Raw genomic sequence first — 15,189 nt, 5'->3', positions numbered from 1 at the left:
CTAAATGCGCAGTTGTCTCCGATGACGTTGTGGGAAGGGATGTGGTCCGTTGAGTCTCACTCGGGAACTTTTTGAAATTGATGTTTCATAAAAAAAACAAGTTTAGATAATATTTGAAGATGATAGGAGATGCGGGTTCGTGGAATCTCCTCTGAAGTCTTTCGATTAAAATTATAAAAATGCAAATTTAGGCTACCTTTGGTGACGTAAAAAGATGAGGATAGACTTAGAAAACTCCTCCCTCCCCCTATTTTGCTTTGTCCATAATATTTTTATTTTTTTATTTTTAAACATATGTTGTAAAACATCCTGACCCACTTTCTTTTCCAAAAACATTTAAATGTTTTAGTTTCTCCATAATGATATTTTCGAAATTTTTTCTGTTTAAAAAACAAACGCTTTGAGCCCCGAAAAAAAAATTTTATGCTTTGGCCTAAGGTGATATTTAGCAGTGATATCTTATATAATCTTTTCATTTGTATTTAAATTTAAATATCCGGGCTCTTTGATTTCTTGATGCACTTTTGTTTTCCATTCATTTTTTTACCTTAGAAAAATTTAAAACTGCTGGTGTCTCTACCTTACAATGTTCTTAATCACTCTTTCTCTGTATATTTTAATTTTTCTTCTATTTAAAACATATTTCGGGGCATCTCATGTATTTTTATATCTCAGTAAAAACAACCCTGTTGTAAAAATTTCCCCGCCAAGAAAACTTTTAACTCTTCCCCACAAAAAAGAAAGCCTTCATCCTAAACCAAAAAACCCTCAGCCTCAAAAAGTCATGGTATCTAGTTTGCCCGCCAAGTATCTGCCAAACTATCATCCACCCTGTTCTCCTCTTTCATCACACCTACTTCCGTTAGCTCCTCCTCCCACCTTCAACTTCTCAAAAATATGAATAGATCCTTTAAATTTTTTATCTTGTTTGGCGGGAAGCTTTTCTAGTTGAGGTGGTTGCTTGGTGAGCAAAAAGCTTCCCGCTAAACAAGATAACCAATTTAAAGGATCTATTCATATTTCTGAGGAGTTAAAAGTGGGAGGAGGTTCTAACGAAGTTGGTGTGATTAAAGAGGAGAACAAACAAACCCTATAAGCTGAGAATAAGTACACATGAATTTAGGGGAAATTAGGGATTTTCAAACTTGAATTACTCCGGTCCATGATGTCCCTGGGGGTTGAATTTTTGTAAATGTCCTCAATGGCCCACCAAAAATATGTATACAAAAAATCATTACCATAGCCCCCAGGGGAGCTGCTGCAGAACCCCGGGAAGGTACGATTTGGGGGGTAAAAACAAGGGGGGAGGGGTCAAATGGCACAAAAGGCACATCAGTAAGGCACAAGGAATGTGTGTGCCAGATTTTAGCTTGATTCGTCTTTTCGTCTGGGCTGTAGCCCTGTCAAAGAAAGCGAAAACTTTTTTGAACAGCGATTTTATAACTTAAATTCCTCCTCCCCCGATGGTCCAGGGGATTGTATTTTGGTTTACGTCGTCAGGGGCCACTAGAGATTGAGTGTACCAAAAATCAACACCGGGGGTCTTCATGGGGCTGAGATACAGAGGGGTGAAAAAACCGGAACTTGTTCTGTCGTGTAAACTGTTCTTGGTCGCTTTTATTTTCTTTCGTCTTTCTTGGCGGTGAATTTGCTTTTGATGGCTGCTGACGTTTGGTTCTCTTGGCGGCGGGAAGGCTCCCACGTCCCGTGACATTTTGTTGTGATCTTCGTGGTGAAATTTTGAATAAAAATGATATGTTGGAAGACAACCCCGATAACTTACATCATTATACTTTTTTTTTTTTTTTTGCGTCCTTTGGGAGTCAAGGTTAACGTCCTCTTGGAGGACCCAGTTCGTCTCTGCGCAAAGCTATATTTTTAAGAAATTATTGTTCAAATCAAAGATATTGAAAGTTATCTGCTTTGACCAGAAAAGGAACTCGACTCAATCATTACGCCCCCACCGTATCCTACAATGCTTTTTTTCTGCCTAACGGGCTGGTTGCAGTTGCAATCGATTCTAGTTCAACTTTGCTTCTTCATATATACTTGAGAGCCACATTTTTTTTTCAACAAACTGTTTATTTATTTACTTATTTTTCACTGTGATGTGCGGCCTTTTCTGCTTGCGTCCCTGGGCCAGGGCCTAGGGTGGCCTATTGGGTAATCCGGGCCTGACTACAGTTGGTCAAACCTAACCAGGCGGCGTCGTAATGCTGTGATTAGGATCTGCGTTAGGGTTAGTCCCAACTATATATCCCACTGCTCACTACTTTACTCTTTAAAAAGTAACGCTACACACAACAAAGCAATGTAGCGACTGCAGTAGTTTTTTTCTTACAGCGCGTTGATTCTGAAACACTGATTATACCTAAATGAAAATTTCATATTCAATGCAAACAATTTTCGAAGTTCAAAGATAAAACATATGAGTTGCTTACCTTACCACCAATCATTATTGTTCTTGGTACAAAAGGTGCATTTGGATTTTTCTTAATTCTATTGTATAGAGTAATTATATGTAAGCAATTCAACAACTGCCTCTTGTACTCATGAATTCGTTTCACTTGTATGTCAAACATTGACGCAGGATTGACATTCACTCCAGTTTCTTTGGTTAAATAAGCAGCAACTTTAAGTTTATTTTCCTAAAAAAATATAAAACACTAATGAGTATTCATACAATCCAAGTAGAGATTTTCAAACAGGAAAATAAAAAGCGAGGGCTCACCTGCTTAATTTTATGAATGGTACGAATGAAAGATGCATCGTTGACAAACTTCTTCAATTGTGCGAGCTCTTCAAGATGAGTGGTCCATTTATCACCGATTCGCTAAAATATCAAGAAAATATTCGTTAACATACACCCCAAAAACAAAGTATTTTAATGTCATAGTAAAATAAGATCAGCAGAAGTAAATGAAAACAAATTTCATTGTTTTAACTTCTAGTCTTTCTGGAATGAATTGAGAAATTTGTGCATAGCAACCAAGACTACTTCGTAAGAGTAATTGGGTATAAAAAATTTGAGTTTGACTTTGCTAGCGAATGAAATCTTAAGCGTACTTTCATTTACCCCCAGAGATTAGGGGTGAATGAAAACAGCTATTTCCTTTTCATGCGGTTGATGTAGGTAAGATAATTGTGATATAGACAATTCATTTAGAGGCTCAAGATTTTCTACAGCAACAATACTCTGCCCTAGATCGCATGCGACCCGCTGGATCCGACAAATGTATTCTAAAATACACTAACCTCCAAAAGTTAAGGTACAATCTGCTTTCTGCGTCTAATTTGCAAATGAATGAAAGTAGATACACGGAAATTCGAGGAAATATATATTCAACAGTTATTTATTAAATGCGTCATGGACATATGCATAAGTTTAATACAAAACTGATTACTCTTGGCAAAAAGGTCCCTTTTTTGAGAAAACATATCATTTTTATGTGATGCAATGACACAAAAAGGGTTCAACAAGGAATGTGTCCACCTTTAACTTACATTCATTGGAAGCATATAGAGTGTTCGTACGAAGCCCAGACAAGGAGTAAGCACTGTTCCAGCGGATGTAAAGACACTGGAGGAGGACTTAAAGCAGAAATCTGTCTGTCAAGAGTCCTAAAGATGTTCTACCACTCAGGTCTGGAGATTGCGCTGACTATTCCATTTGTTCCAAACCGTGACCCTCAAGAAAGTCCTCAACTACCACAATTGTGCATTCTCTCCCATCAGAATGAAATTGGTACCAATGACACCTGTATATGAATCAAGGATATCATCCCAATATATCACACTAGTTTTTGTGTTCCTCCATGGAACACACGCATCCCAATATATCACACTAGTTTTTGAGTTCCTCCATGGAACACACGCAGGTAGATCAGCGTGATCACCGACGGAAACATCTGCCTAAATTTTGATTCAACAACCCCTTTAACGGTGTTTTTCCAACATTGTTTGGATCGATTGTATATGGTGTGTGTTATTCCCCCCCAATTAGAAAACGCCATGAAACGCTCTTCAATGTGAATCTGAACTCTCCTGTGAAGATTAAAGAAGCCCATTGCTGCTCTGTCCAGTAAACGTATTCTCTAGGACAAACTTTGGATGAAACAGCGCACTAAGGTGTCATTATATTTCATCAACTTTAATAACTAGAATGAAAAAAAAATTGAAAGATGCTGAGAGGTTATTTGATGCACTAACAACGCGATGAATAGTTTGGTGTGAGAACTTTCGCTGTCAGTGATGCTTAAGAGATGTAATAACGTTTCACGAAATCAATATTTAGTAGCCAATAACAAAACCGATACTTCCCTCTAAAACAAATCGTGTTGTCGATGAGGAATTCGCGTTAGCTCTAAAATCCGTTACTCGTGAAAAATTCGCGTTATAGCCCTTTCGCGTAAGTTGAATCGCGTTGTACCGGGAGTCGACTGCAAAATATAAATTTTACCGCTACTGCCATCTGTTTACAATGAGCTTCGGAAAACTACTTACCTTAACTTTTAGAGGCCAGTGTTATTTCAAAAGCAAAATCACGCAAAAATTAACTTAGACGTTAAATGTGTACAAAATAAACACAGAAGTACAATTTACATCAAAATCCTATCTTCCAAAGAGATGCGAAGACAGACAAGCTTAAGTGTTCCACCTTAGAGTAATGCGTATGGAACAAATGCAAACACCTAAACCGAACATCAAAAATAGCAAGGAAGGGTAAAATAATAAGTAAACGTCCTTGTATATGACAAATAAAACTAGCTGAAACCGGCTATTTCACGTCTGAAGGTCTGCTGGAGAGAAAAATGCAAAGTCAATTAGCTTTAGTAAATAACTTTTACCACGCTCTCTTCTTCAAACAGTGTTTATGCCAATACAGTTGTTTAAAAGCAAGGCGGAACTCTCAGAATGACTTCCCTACGTTTCCCAAGTCTTCACTCATCAATAGTTTAGTTTCAAAAATCATCGCAAGTGTCGTAATATACTTTATTTCTATTTACCCAAACTGTCGTTAAAGTTTATTGATTTGCTATTGACTGACAACTTTAGGTAATTGTTAAACTAATTTCAATCTCACTTCGAAATCATTGAATTATTTAAAAACGTCTGAATTTTTTTCAGAATCGTTACGTTTTTTTTTTTCTAAAACCTTGAAACACATTTATTCATTTAAAATTGTATAGAGTACGAAAAAATATAGAATGAAAAAAATTTAAAAGTTAAATAATTTCAATTATTTTAAAAAATCGCTAATTTTCGCTCAACTTGCAGTAATGCATTTCTGTAATGTGCTAGATAAACGTTTAAACTCACCTAAACATGTGTTTAGGTAAATGTTCAACAATGTAAGATACTAGCTGAGCCGTGCGAAGCATTCGCGCTCGAAATTAAAAGACATACCACAAAAAAATACCGCGTAAAAACACCCTATGTATAAATTTACATATTCGCCAAGTAGAAAATTGGCGAACTCAATAACTCAAGAATTCGATAGTTACTTAAAAACCTCTGTTATAGTTCAGTATGCTTACAGAATTTAGCTGTATAAGAACTTGAAGGCTGCATCAAGGAATCAAAAAAGGGTAGAGAATTCCCGCTGCATTAGCTTTAACGTCTAAAATTTTATACGCAAAATACTTAACTTGAAAACTAACTTAAACACAACTTAAATAGTTAACTTAAGCACTTAAAAAATGCTCCTGAAATGGTAAAAAGTACTGGCATTCATGTTGCCAGAACTTTTTACCATAAAGTCCTATTTTACAGTGAAATTTTCTGGTAAGAGAACCAAAAACACTACGGCTAGTAGTGCTGAACAAAATAAAGGAAAGGGAGCATTGGGGTTCGAACCTAGATCTTTTCGTTCCAAGGCAGCTGTCTTAACCATTACCCTAGAGCGGGAAAGGTAAAGTGCTTCGCTCCGTAAATCACGTGGTTTGCCAACTGGCGCTGCAATCGTTTGCTTTTACCGGTACAATTTACTACAAAATTTTCTCTTTACTGTAAAATTCTCTCTTAAGTTTTTATTTTATAGCAAAATTTAACTTTATTTTTCAAAATTTTTCAAAGAGCGTTATAAAGGCAGGCCACTCGAACCGAGACTCGATCCCAGAAATAATCAGTTGAAAGTCGAACATTCTACCAACTCAGCTATCCGGCTCTCCTTTTTAACAATCCAAATTCCGATTCGATATCTATCAAAACATCGGCGCATCCATTAAAGGATCACTTAGATGATTTTAAATCTCAAATTACATTTTTATACTGTAGGTCTTTTTTTCGTCATTATCCGGCACGATAAGTTTTAAAATGAGGAAATCATGGAGTTTGATAAACGAATAAGTAAGATTTCGCGGACCGACAGAAATCGTGCAAGAGAAATTATATATAAGATTCTCTTGCTAAAAAATAGATAGGGGAGACCGGGGCAAGATGACGAGCCGGGCAAGATGACGAATACCTTAAATTTTCCGTTTTAAAGAAGGTAACAGCATCAACTGGATACCACTGGCTCTCCTATCCGCTGTTCGCTCAGAAATAGTATAGAGACGCTGAAATCGCCATATTTGTGTTAGTTCTGAAGCTCTGATTGTTTATAGTTGCCACGATGTAACTTTTGTGCATATGTAAATAAGCTCTGCTATAGATACAGATAAGATTTCTTGTGTTTCTTTAGTATTTATGAGTAACTTAGTTTAAATACTACCTATTACCATGAATAAATGTCAATTAATCGCCATCTTTTATTGCAATAGAGACGAATCCTTTCAAACAGGCAGTCCGGGGCAGGATGACGGGCCGAAACGTGGGGCAAGATGACGAGCTCATTGGTGATGAAACTGAGAATAATAGTGCTAATATTCAGTCCTTGATAGTAGAAAACCAAATTTATAAACCCTCCAGACGAAGCAGAACTTACGGCAATTGCTGATTCCGACGCACCAAAGAAGCCTGTTAGTGTTTCAGATTTCAATGCATTGCCTAAAGCAACACAAGAGAGAAAAAAAAAAAAAAAAGAAAAGGCAGAAAACTGAGCTCAAACATTCTTACAAGCAGACCCATCAGAGAAATGTCAGAACAAGGAGCAAAACGGAAAGAAAAAATAGAGTATTAAAAAAAAAAAAAAAAAAGGGAAAATAATCCCGTGAAGCTAAGCAGAGAGTAAAAACAATTCGAACTAAGTTCCTGTAGGTCCAAGTCTATAAAATTTTGTGCCAAGCAGTCGAGTTGCATCAACTTCAAAGTATGGTGTTATAATATGCCCTGCTTGTCCAGAGGAATATTGTGACCATCCAACAGATGAATGGATCCAGAGTTTTCTAAAAGCCAAGAGTGGTGGCATGAGGCATGTTCCAATTATGAAAATGGCATTTTTATTTGTGCTCATTGTTAGCTGCACTACTTAATACTTCAACATTACGCTGCAATGTATTACGCTTAATTTGATACTTTGTAAGATGTAAAAACACAGTTATCATTTGTTAAACTAAATAACTTATTCAAATCATAAACTATGTCCAACCTTTTTCAATGTTGTCATCTTGCCCCAACGTCAAAGTCATCTTGCCCCAGTACTGGGGCAAGATGACGATTTGTTAAGGTTATGAAAAACTTAAAAATATCCCTCATTATTTTTATCTTAAAAACTATATGATAATATATTTAATGCTACAAAGGACTACTGTAACAGTTAATGTAAAATTAATTTTACTATCCTTAATAATAAATTAATAAACAACGAAAATTGTTAACATAGTCATCTTGCCCCGGTCTCCCCTACTACAGAAATACAAAACAAAGATAAATGAGCAATCAATGATATGGTCCGAGACTATTCCACTTCCTTTTTCAAGATCAGTATGTGATCTTTAGCAGGGCTGTGGAGTCGGAGTCATGATTTAGAATTTTTGGGTAAAGGAGTCATTTTTGCTCCGAGTCTGCAACTCTACTGCGGAGTCGAATTGATTTTAGAGTGAAGCGATAGAAGTTGGAGGCTTTAAATTCGAAGAGTAGGTGTCTGTTATTTTTCCTCCGACTGCGCAGCCCTAAACTTTAGTTTAAAGAAAAAAATTGTAATATTTTTGAAGGACAAAGATGTTATTCAAAATATCAAATATCTAGATTAAAACTGCACCAAATTAAAGAAAATATTACTAAATCTAACTGCCTGTATCAAAATATTATTTCTGGAAAGATTTTTTTAATTCATCAGTAGGACAATAAAAGCTCGAAGACTTTCTAAATATATATGCTTCATTTCAAACAAACCTCAGCGATGGCATCTGCTAAACTTGGATTACACAATAGCAGCCAACGACGAGGTGTAATACCATTGGTCTTATTCTGGAACCTTTCAGGATACATTTCAGAAAAATCACGGAAACTGGAAAGAAAAGTTTGGATTACTTTCAATGTTCAAATAAAAAAGTATACCAAGAAAACTTGTACTTACATATCTTTCTTAATAATCTCCGAATGAATGGCAGCTACTCCATTGACAGCGTGGGAGCCCACTATGGCCAAGTGAGCCATATTGATTCGCTTTTCCCCATACTCTTCTACTAAAGACATCCTTCGCAATCTATCAACATCTCCGGGCCACCTTTTGGATACTTTCTGTAAAAAAAATGGTAAGAAATTGCTTGAAGCAAGAGGCAATTTCTCTTGCGATGCATAAAAGTTTCTTTCATGGTATACGTACTTCGAGGAATCTTGCATTAATTTCATACATGATTTGGAGATGTCTAGGAAGAATATTTTCCAGCATACTCACAGGCCATCTTTCAAGTGCTTCAGGCAATACAGTATGATTCGTATAAGCACACGTTCTAGTTGTGATGTCCCAAGCCTAGAAAACATGTACAGATGTATTTAGTTATCTTTAATATATAGAAAAAACTTCTTCAGAGCAAATGTAACTATTTTGGGCATAGAAATGTAAAGTTTTACAGAAAATTCTGAATTATTACATTACGTAATTACTAGCGGGGTTAAATTACGAGTACACGCAAGCAGTACCCCCTTTCCATAAGAATATATTTCTATATCAAAAGCATTTCAAAGTCCCTACTAAACACTATCTCAACTACATAAGTTGGAAAAATGCCTAAAACAATCCCCCCCCCCTTTCTATTTCGTCTACCTCAGACAATATTTAGGACAGTATTTCCGAGCAGTGGCGGATCCACAGGGTGGAATTGGGTTGATAGCTTCCATTTCCAGCCAAGGTTTGAAAATTCGAAATTTTACATCGAGATGAGCATGACACCTCCCTCCCCCCGCATGACAAAAGAAATAAAATACAATTGCGTCTTTAATGCTAAAAAATTTCAAGGAAAGAGTCCCAGAACTCCTCCCCGGGGGTGTCAACGAAAATTATCTAAGTTTTTTCGTTTTTAGAGCTTCAATTTCCGTAAATTTCTGGAGGTGATTTCTTGAACTCCATTGTGTTCTCTAATGTTGCTAAAATCGTTCTACAATCGTGTTTTTAAGACTCAAGCTCCGAAAATTTTCCGAGGGGCGATCACAAAACCTCACCATCCCTTAACATCACGAAAAAGAGTCTAAACCTTCGATTTTGAAATTTCAATATCTGCATATTTCCAGGGGATAGTTTTGAACCAGATGCCTTCGCCTAATATTAAGGATGGCCTACAATTGCGTTTTTACGACTTTAATTAAGAAAATTTACCGGGGGGTGGAGTCTCGAGTTCCTTCAAACTAACATCATTTGCGATTGACTACAATTGCACTTTTAGAACTGCAGTATAAAATAACTGAAAGAGAGTTTCTTAAACTCGATCCTTTCCTTAACGCTACCTAAGAGGGCCAACAATCGCGTGTTTGAAGACTCCAATTTCGAACAATTTCCAGGGGAATTCCAGATAATTTCCGGTTACCAAAAATCGTCTAAAACTACGTTTTTTGAAACTTCAATTTCGTGAGCTTTCTGGGGGAAGTTCTGAACCCCGTTCCTTCCCCTTTTATATCGTTAAAGATTGTTCCAGTTTCCCTTAGGACTTTTAAATCATTTCTGGGAAGGAGTTCTGAATTCCATGTCCTCTCGTGACGTCGTCAAAAATAACCTACATTTGCGTGCTTAAGATTTCAATTCCAAAAATTTTCCGGAGAAATGTTCCCAAAGATCTCTTTGAAATTCTTTATAACTGAAGAGCCTCTAAAACTGTTTTTGGGGCCAATATCGAAAAGTGACAGGGGAGAATTCCTGAATCCTATCTCTTCTCTTCAGGCTACCAAAATGCAATTGCAAATTGTTGCGTTTTTAACACTTTGATTTCGAAAATTTTCTGGAGAAGAGCCTCCAAACCTTCCCCTAATACCACGAGAGATCGTCAAAAATTGTGTTTTTAGAATGAAATTGTCGGTGGTCAACCCACAAACAACCCTTTTTTTTAATAGCTTAATCTACTAACAAATTCCTAGCTATCTTAAAATTTTATTTACAACTTCACTTTTTATAATAATCCATCGCGTTGCTTATTTTATTTATGTCGAGTACTAAAACTGCTGTAAAATTAAACAATGTTTTTTCACTTAACTGGGTATATCACGTCTACCGAAAAGTTCTGTCCGTTTATGAAGAGGATGAAAATGATAATTTTTTAATACATTTAACAATATCTTCTACACTAATTACCATCTTTGCTCGTGACTTCTTACCAGCGTGGAAGCAATTTGTAATCTTGCCTTTTAGATGAGTAGAACTCAAGTAGTACTGCTTTACATCTTCACATGCAAAGCTTGGAGACTCTTCGGAAAATCTTAGGGGGCTAGGATGGAAAATTCTTTCACATCCACCGCACTTTCCGGCGCATCTTGCACCGTCCCATTTTTCCTTAGTGACTAAATTTGACAGGTAAAGAATGAACAAAAGAAAAATAGCGTGCTTCGCCTCCGAAAACAAGGCGTTTCTCAAAAATAGGATTTTCAAACTGCCATCGCCCAGCAAGAAGTTATAAAAACAGAAGAAATTGAGCGAATTAATAGTTCACCCAATCCCCCAATTAATAGTAATTTCTTTTGCGAAATAATTTGAAAGATTTGAAAAGCTTTTTTATTTGGCCTCCCTTTGTCTTGGGACAACAACGGCTCTTTAATTCTGTTGTTGATTAAAACTTACCTTATCCCATGTAACACCTTCAACATCTACAAGTATCCGCATAAGCTCTGGAATTGCCATAGCAGGATGAGTATCATTTAGCTGAATAGCAACCTGAAATAATAAACGTTGAAGATAAATTATTTTTAAAGCATCTAGAAATTGGCACAAGTTTATATTGAATGAATGTATTAAAAAGTACAGAAATACAGGAGATTGAAATTTAAGAACCGATTTATAAAATTGAAGGAGCGAAAATGTGTTATTTACATCTAACCAAGAAACTATACCATAGTGAAATAATTCTTTAAGAAACGAAATAAGTAGCGATCAAAAGAGAATACTAAGACATGTTTTTGGACGAATAAATTATTTGCCCTCATTACCGAAACGTGGTGTCTAAAGTGTGCCGAATTAAAGATAAAGCTGTTAATTTAGTGAAATTCGACTAGTAATGGCAGATATCTTTCACACGCGTTGCAGATGGTTGTCCTGCATGCAGATGGTGAAATCGTGCGCATATTCAATTTTTCGCCAAGTCTTGAAATTTGGCGCTTTTCATAAAATTTTGACAGACTTTAACACCTTTGATCTTGATACCAGGAGAACAAGAATAACAACATCAAATAATATCTGGTAAGGATTTATCAGCATTTAGGATTTCGAAAAAACTGGGGACATAATTGACTACGAAAAAGAACAAAATGCTATCCAAATATTTAGTAACATGCCAACTAGAAAGAACGAATGTTTTACAGAAAGCGTTTTGTATTCTATCTTTAAAATTACAGGAATAAAACAAAATATTTTTTTAACTCTTTTTTTTGAAACGCAGGCCATAACATTGAAGTATAGTGAGCAAGTTTTCTTTCTATTTTATCGGTATGTCTAACTAAGCAGACGATATTTCCGTATAGTATTTAACAGTGATATCTTACGCATATTGCCTTTCTGCACTTAATGACTCAATTTACTTGAAATATTATTATCGGAATACAGGAAGGGACAAGACATTCTTTTGATTTCGTTTGAAACTTAAGTCGGCACCCTTTCAATCAACAACTAGTACTATCATAAGTTTAGCAGTTATCAATTCAATGAGTTGTCATTGAGTATCATTTGCAAGAAATTAGAGAAATTTAGGTGGCAAATTCATCACTTATGCATGAAATACATAACATGGTAACACCAAGACGAGAAATCTAATGTTCTTACTTTGTCTGGGAAGGCGTCGAAGCAAGTTCGAACAGCATCTCTACTTCCAAACTTTGATGACTTGTAACGTCTGATAATATCTTGCAGAGTCGCTGCTACCATGAAGTATTCTTGTTTAAGCCTCAATTCCTTGCCTTCAAAGAACTAAAATTTAAATGAATCGTCACTACAATTCGTAATTATCTGTGTAAATCAAAGTGATTCAAAGCAATAATAATCAAAATACAATTTCTCCGAAAATGTTTACTGTTTTCGTCAGTTGTCGCTACACTGTGCGTTATAATTGTACAGTCGCTTCGTTTTTACAATATATCAGCTGTCACAGAAATGTAAATTACTCATTGAAGCACAGTGAAAATATAAGTAATCGAGAAAGATATTTGATAGAAAAGCAAGTTTACAAAAAGCAATATTTAAAGCTGAAAATTAAAAAAAAAAAAAAAATCGAAACTGCACCATAAATGAACAGCGAATCTGTGACTAATGTAACAAATAGTGCGACTAATGTAAACATTTGCGATTGCTCTTTTTGACACCGAAAATGAGATTTGGCATGCTTGCAATTAAAATGTAAGCAAATATCAAAAGCACACAGGAGACTTCGTTTTTTTGTTTTTTTTTTTTAAATTCTTTCTAACGTGCACTGAAGCATGGTCTTATAGACAAATGAGTTGTTTCGTGAGAAAGGTTGAATATAAGTTAAACTACATGAAATACACCGCCAGCTCAGTCATTCCATCCAAGGATTGCAGTTTCGTGCTTATTAGTACTCATCAGACCGGAATAAGAAGTGCCTGAGCTGGAGGTGGAAAGCCTCTTAAGGGAGCCAAACTGATAGCTAATATAGAATTAACACAGACCTTGCCTGCAACCTTGGAGTTGACCCGAACCATTGCTTCGGTCACTCATCTGGTCAGTGCTAGTTCTATATTAGCTACCAGTTTGTTTGGCAGTCTTGGCTTCCTTAAGAGGTTTTCCACCTCCAGCTCAGGCACTTCCTATTCCGGGCTGATGAGTGCTAAAAAGCACGGAACTGCAGTCCTCGGATGGAATGACTGAGCTGGTGGTGTATTTCAGCCTTTGCCCTAGCTATACGATAGTTCTCTGAAAATAAGGTAAACTATCACTTTCAAGCACTCAAGCAAATGGAAGCCGCCCCGCTTTGCCTCAGAATTAAACGCTCCTCATTCCATGATACCGCCAGCTCCACTGTGAAATTGCGTTTCGAGAATATTAATTATTCTTGTTGAAAGTCACACACCAGTAACTCCACAACTCCCAACTCATCTTGCTCGTGTAAGCAAAACCTCTTCTCGTCACTGAAAATGTGAAGAGATTTTAAGCAGAATTGCACTAATTTTGTTTACGAGTTTTTTTTCATTGTACTTTTAGTCCGTACTCACGATATTGCGAGCAAAATCTAATCGCATCCTTTTATGTAAAGCCAATAAAAGTAGTATTTTTTCTTTGTAACAATCGGCTCGATTGCGGTATGATTCGAATTCAATTTTGCTACAGGTTTTCATTTCAGTCACGTGACGAACTTGGCATATGATTGCTGAATCGGCTGCAATTTCGTCCACCGTGTGATTAGCCAAAAACGACATCAAAATAAGTTCGATCGGTACGAGAATCGCCCTTGAATGTGATTAATATACTTTAAGTTCATACAACCGTCAATTGGAAACACTAACAGAACACGGTTGTCGAATCTGCATGCCGCTATTCATACTATTTAAAGCAATTTTAATTATGCGGTGATATCACTTGCCGATAACTTCAGAAGTCTGTCGGATCTACTTTTCTACTTAGCAGGATTTTTGACGTAACGTTAAATTGATCCATTTTATTGGTTCAAATGCTTAGCAATGTAATTTATGCTTATTACATGATTAATAACTAAAGCTAATTCGCATTTATTCAATGGGGAAAACCAAGCAGTATATTGAGAACTAAATGATGCATGTCAATGGTAAAAAAAAGAGTGGCAACACATTCTCTGCTATGTTAGTAGCTGTATACTAATGACGCGATTGCGAGAGACAGTTAATATAGTTACTGCCAACAAGAGCATTCTTTTTTTTTTTTTAAACAAAAACTCGACGTACCGAGAAAGACTTGTCAGAATGAAACGAAATTTTACACACATAACGGCAACATTGATATAAGAAAGCAATTAGAAATTGAAAGCAAAATGATCATTTATTACTGGAAAAATAAAAAAGAATGAAGCGTTTAGTACTCTGTTGAGCCACCTCTAGCTTGAATGTTCGAGGCGAAGTAGGCGATCATTGAGACATGTCCGTCTCGCACGATATCCTACGTCATATCGTACCACAGTTTCTGTAACCACGCCACTAATTCGATCAAACTTATAGGCTGTCCAACCTACCGTCTCAAATGATCCCAGATATGCTCAATTTGTGACAAATCAGGGGACCGCGCAGGCCAGAGAAGATAATGTAAAAAAGCAAGACCTCTGACACCCTTGAATCATTGAGATCGAGCAGTGCCCTATTAATAATGGCTCCTCGGAGCCCCGACATAAGCGCTAACACACGTGACTGAAGCATGACACAAACGTACTGTTAAAATGTCATGGTGCTGTGGATCAATATTAGGGATGCCTATGTTTCGTCTAAAACAGCAACCCATAACATATACGGTGTGCAGCTGGAGAACAAAATCACTATTAAGGAATTCCAATGGGTTCGCCTCAAGCGTAAACAATTGTCATCAATCCCCAAATTTTATCTGGATTCATCTCTAAAGACGATCTGGATCCGATCCATTCCATTTTAGTCTAATGCCGTCGATCTCAACACTACTACAATATGCATGCTTGAACA

At 36.5% G+C, this 15,189-nt stretch overlaps 1 protein-coding gene across 1 annotated transcript in view; it reads right to left on the bottom strand.

Moving 5' to 3' along the window:
* The window catches only part of LOC129231245 (glycogen phosphorylase-like), a 143,458-nt gene that overhangs the window by 76,389 nt on the left and 51,880 nt on the right, over positions 1-15,189 (bottom strand). The window contains 4 exon segments of the mRNA XM_054865523.1: positions 8,498-8,622; positions 8,708-8,854; positions 11,147-11,239; positions 12,341-12,484. Coding sequence (XP_054721498.1) covers positions 8,498-8,622; positions 8,708-8,854; positions 11,147-11,239; positions 12,341-12,484 — 509 coding nt within the window.

Source organism: Uloborus diversus, chromosome 10, assembly GCF_026930045.1.
Source record: "Uloborus diversus isolate 005 chromosome 10, Udiv.v.3.1, whole genome shotgun sequence".
NCBI lineage: Eukaryota > Metazoa > Arthropoda > Arachnida > Araneae > Uloboridae > Uloborus > Uloborus diversus.
This window is presented reverse-complemented; position numbering and strand designations above follow the sequence as displayed.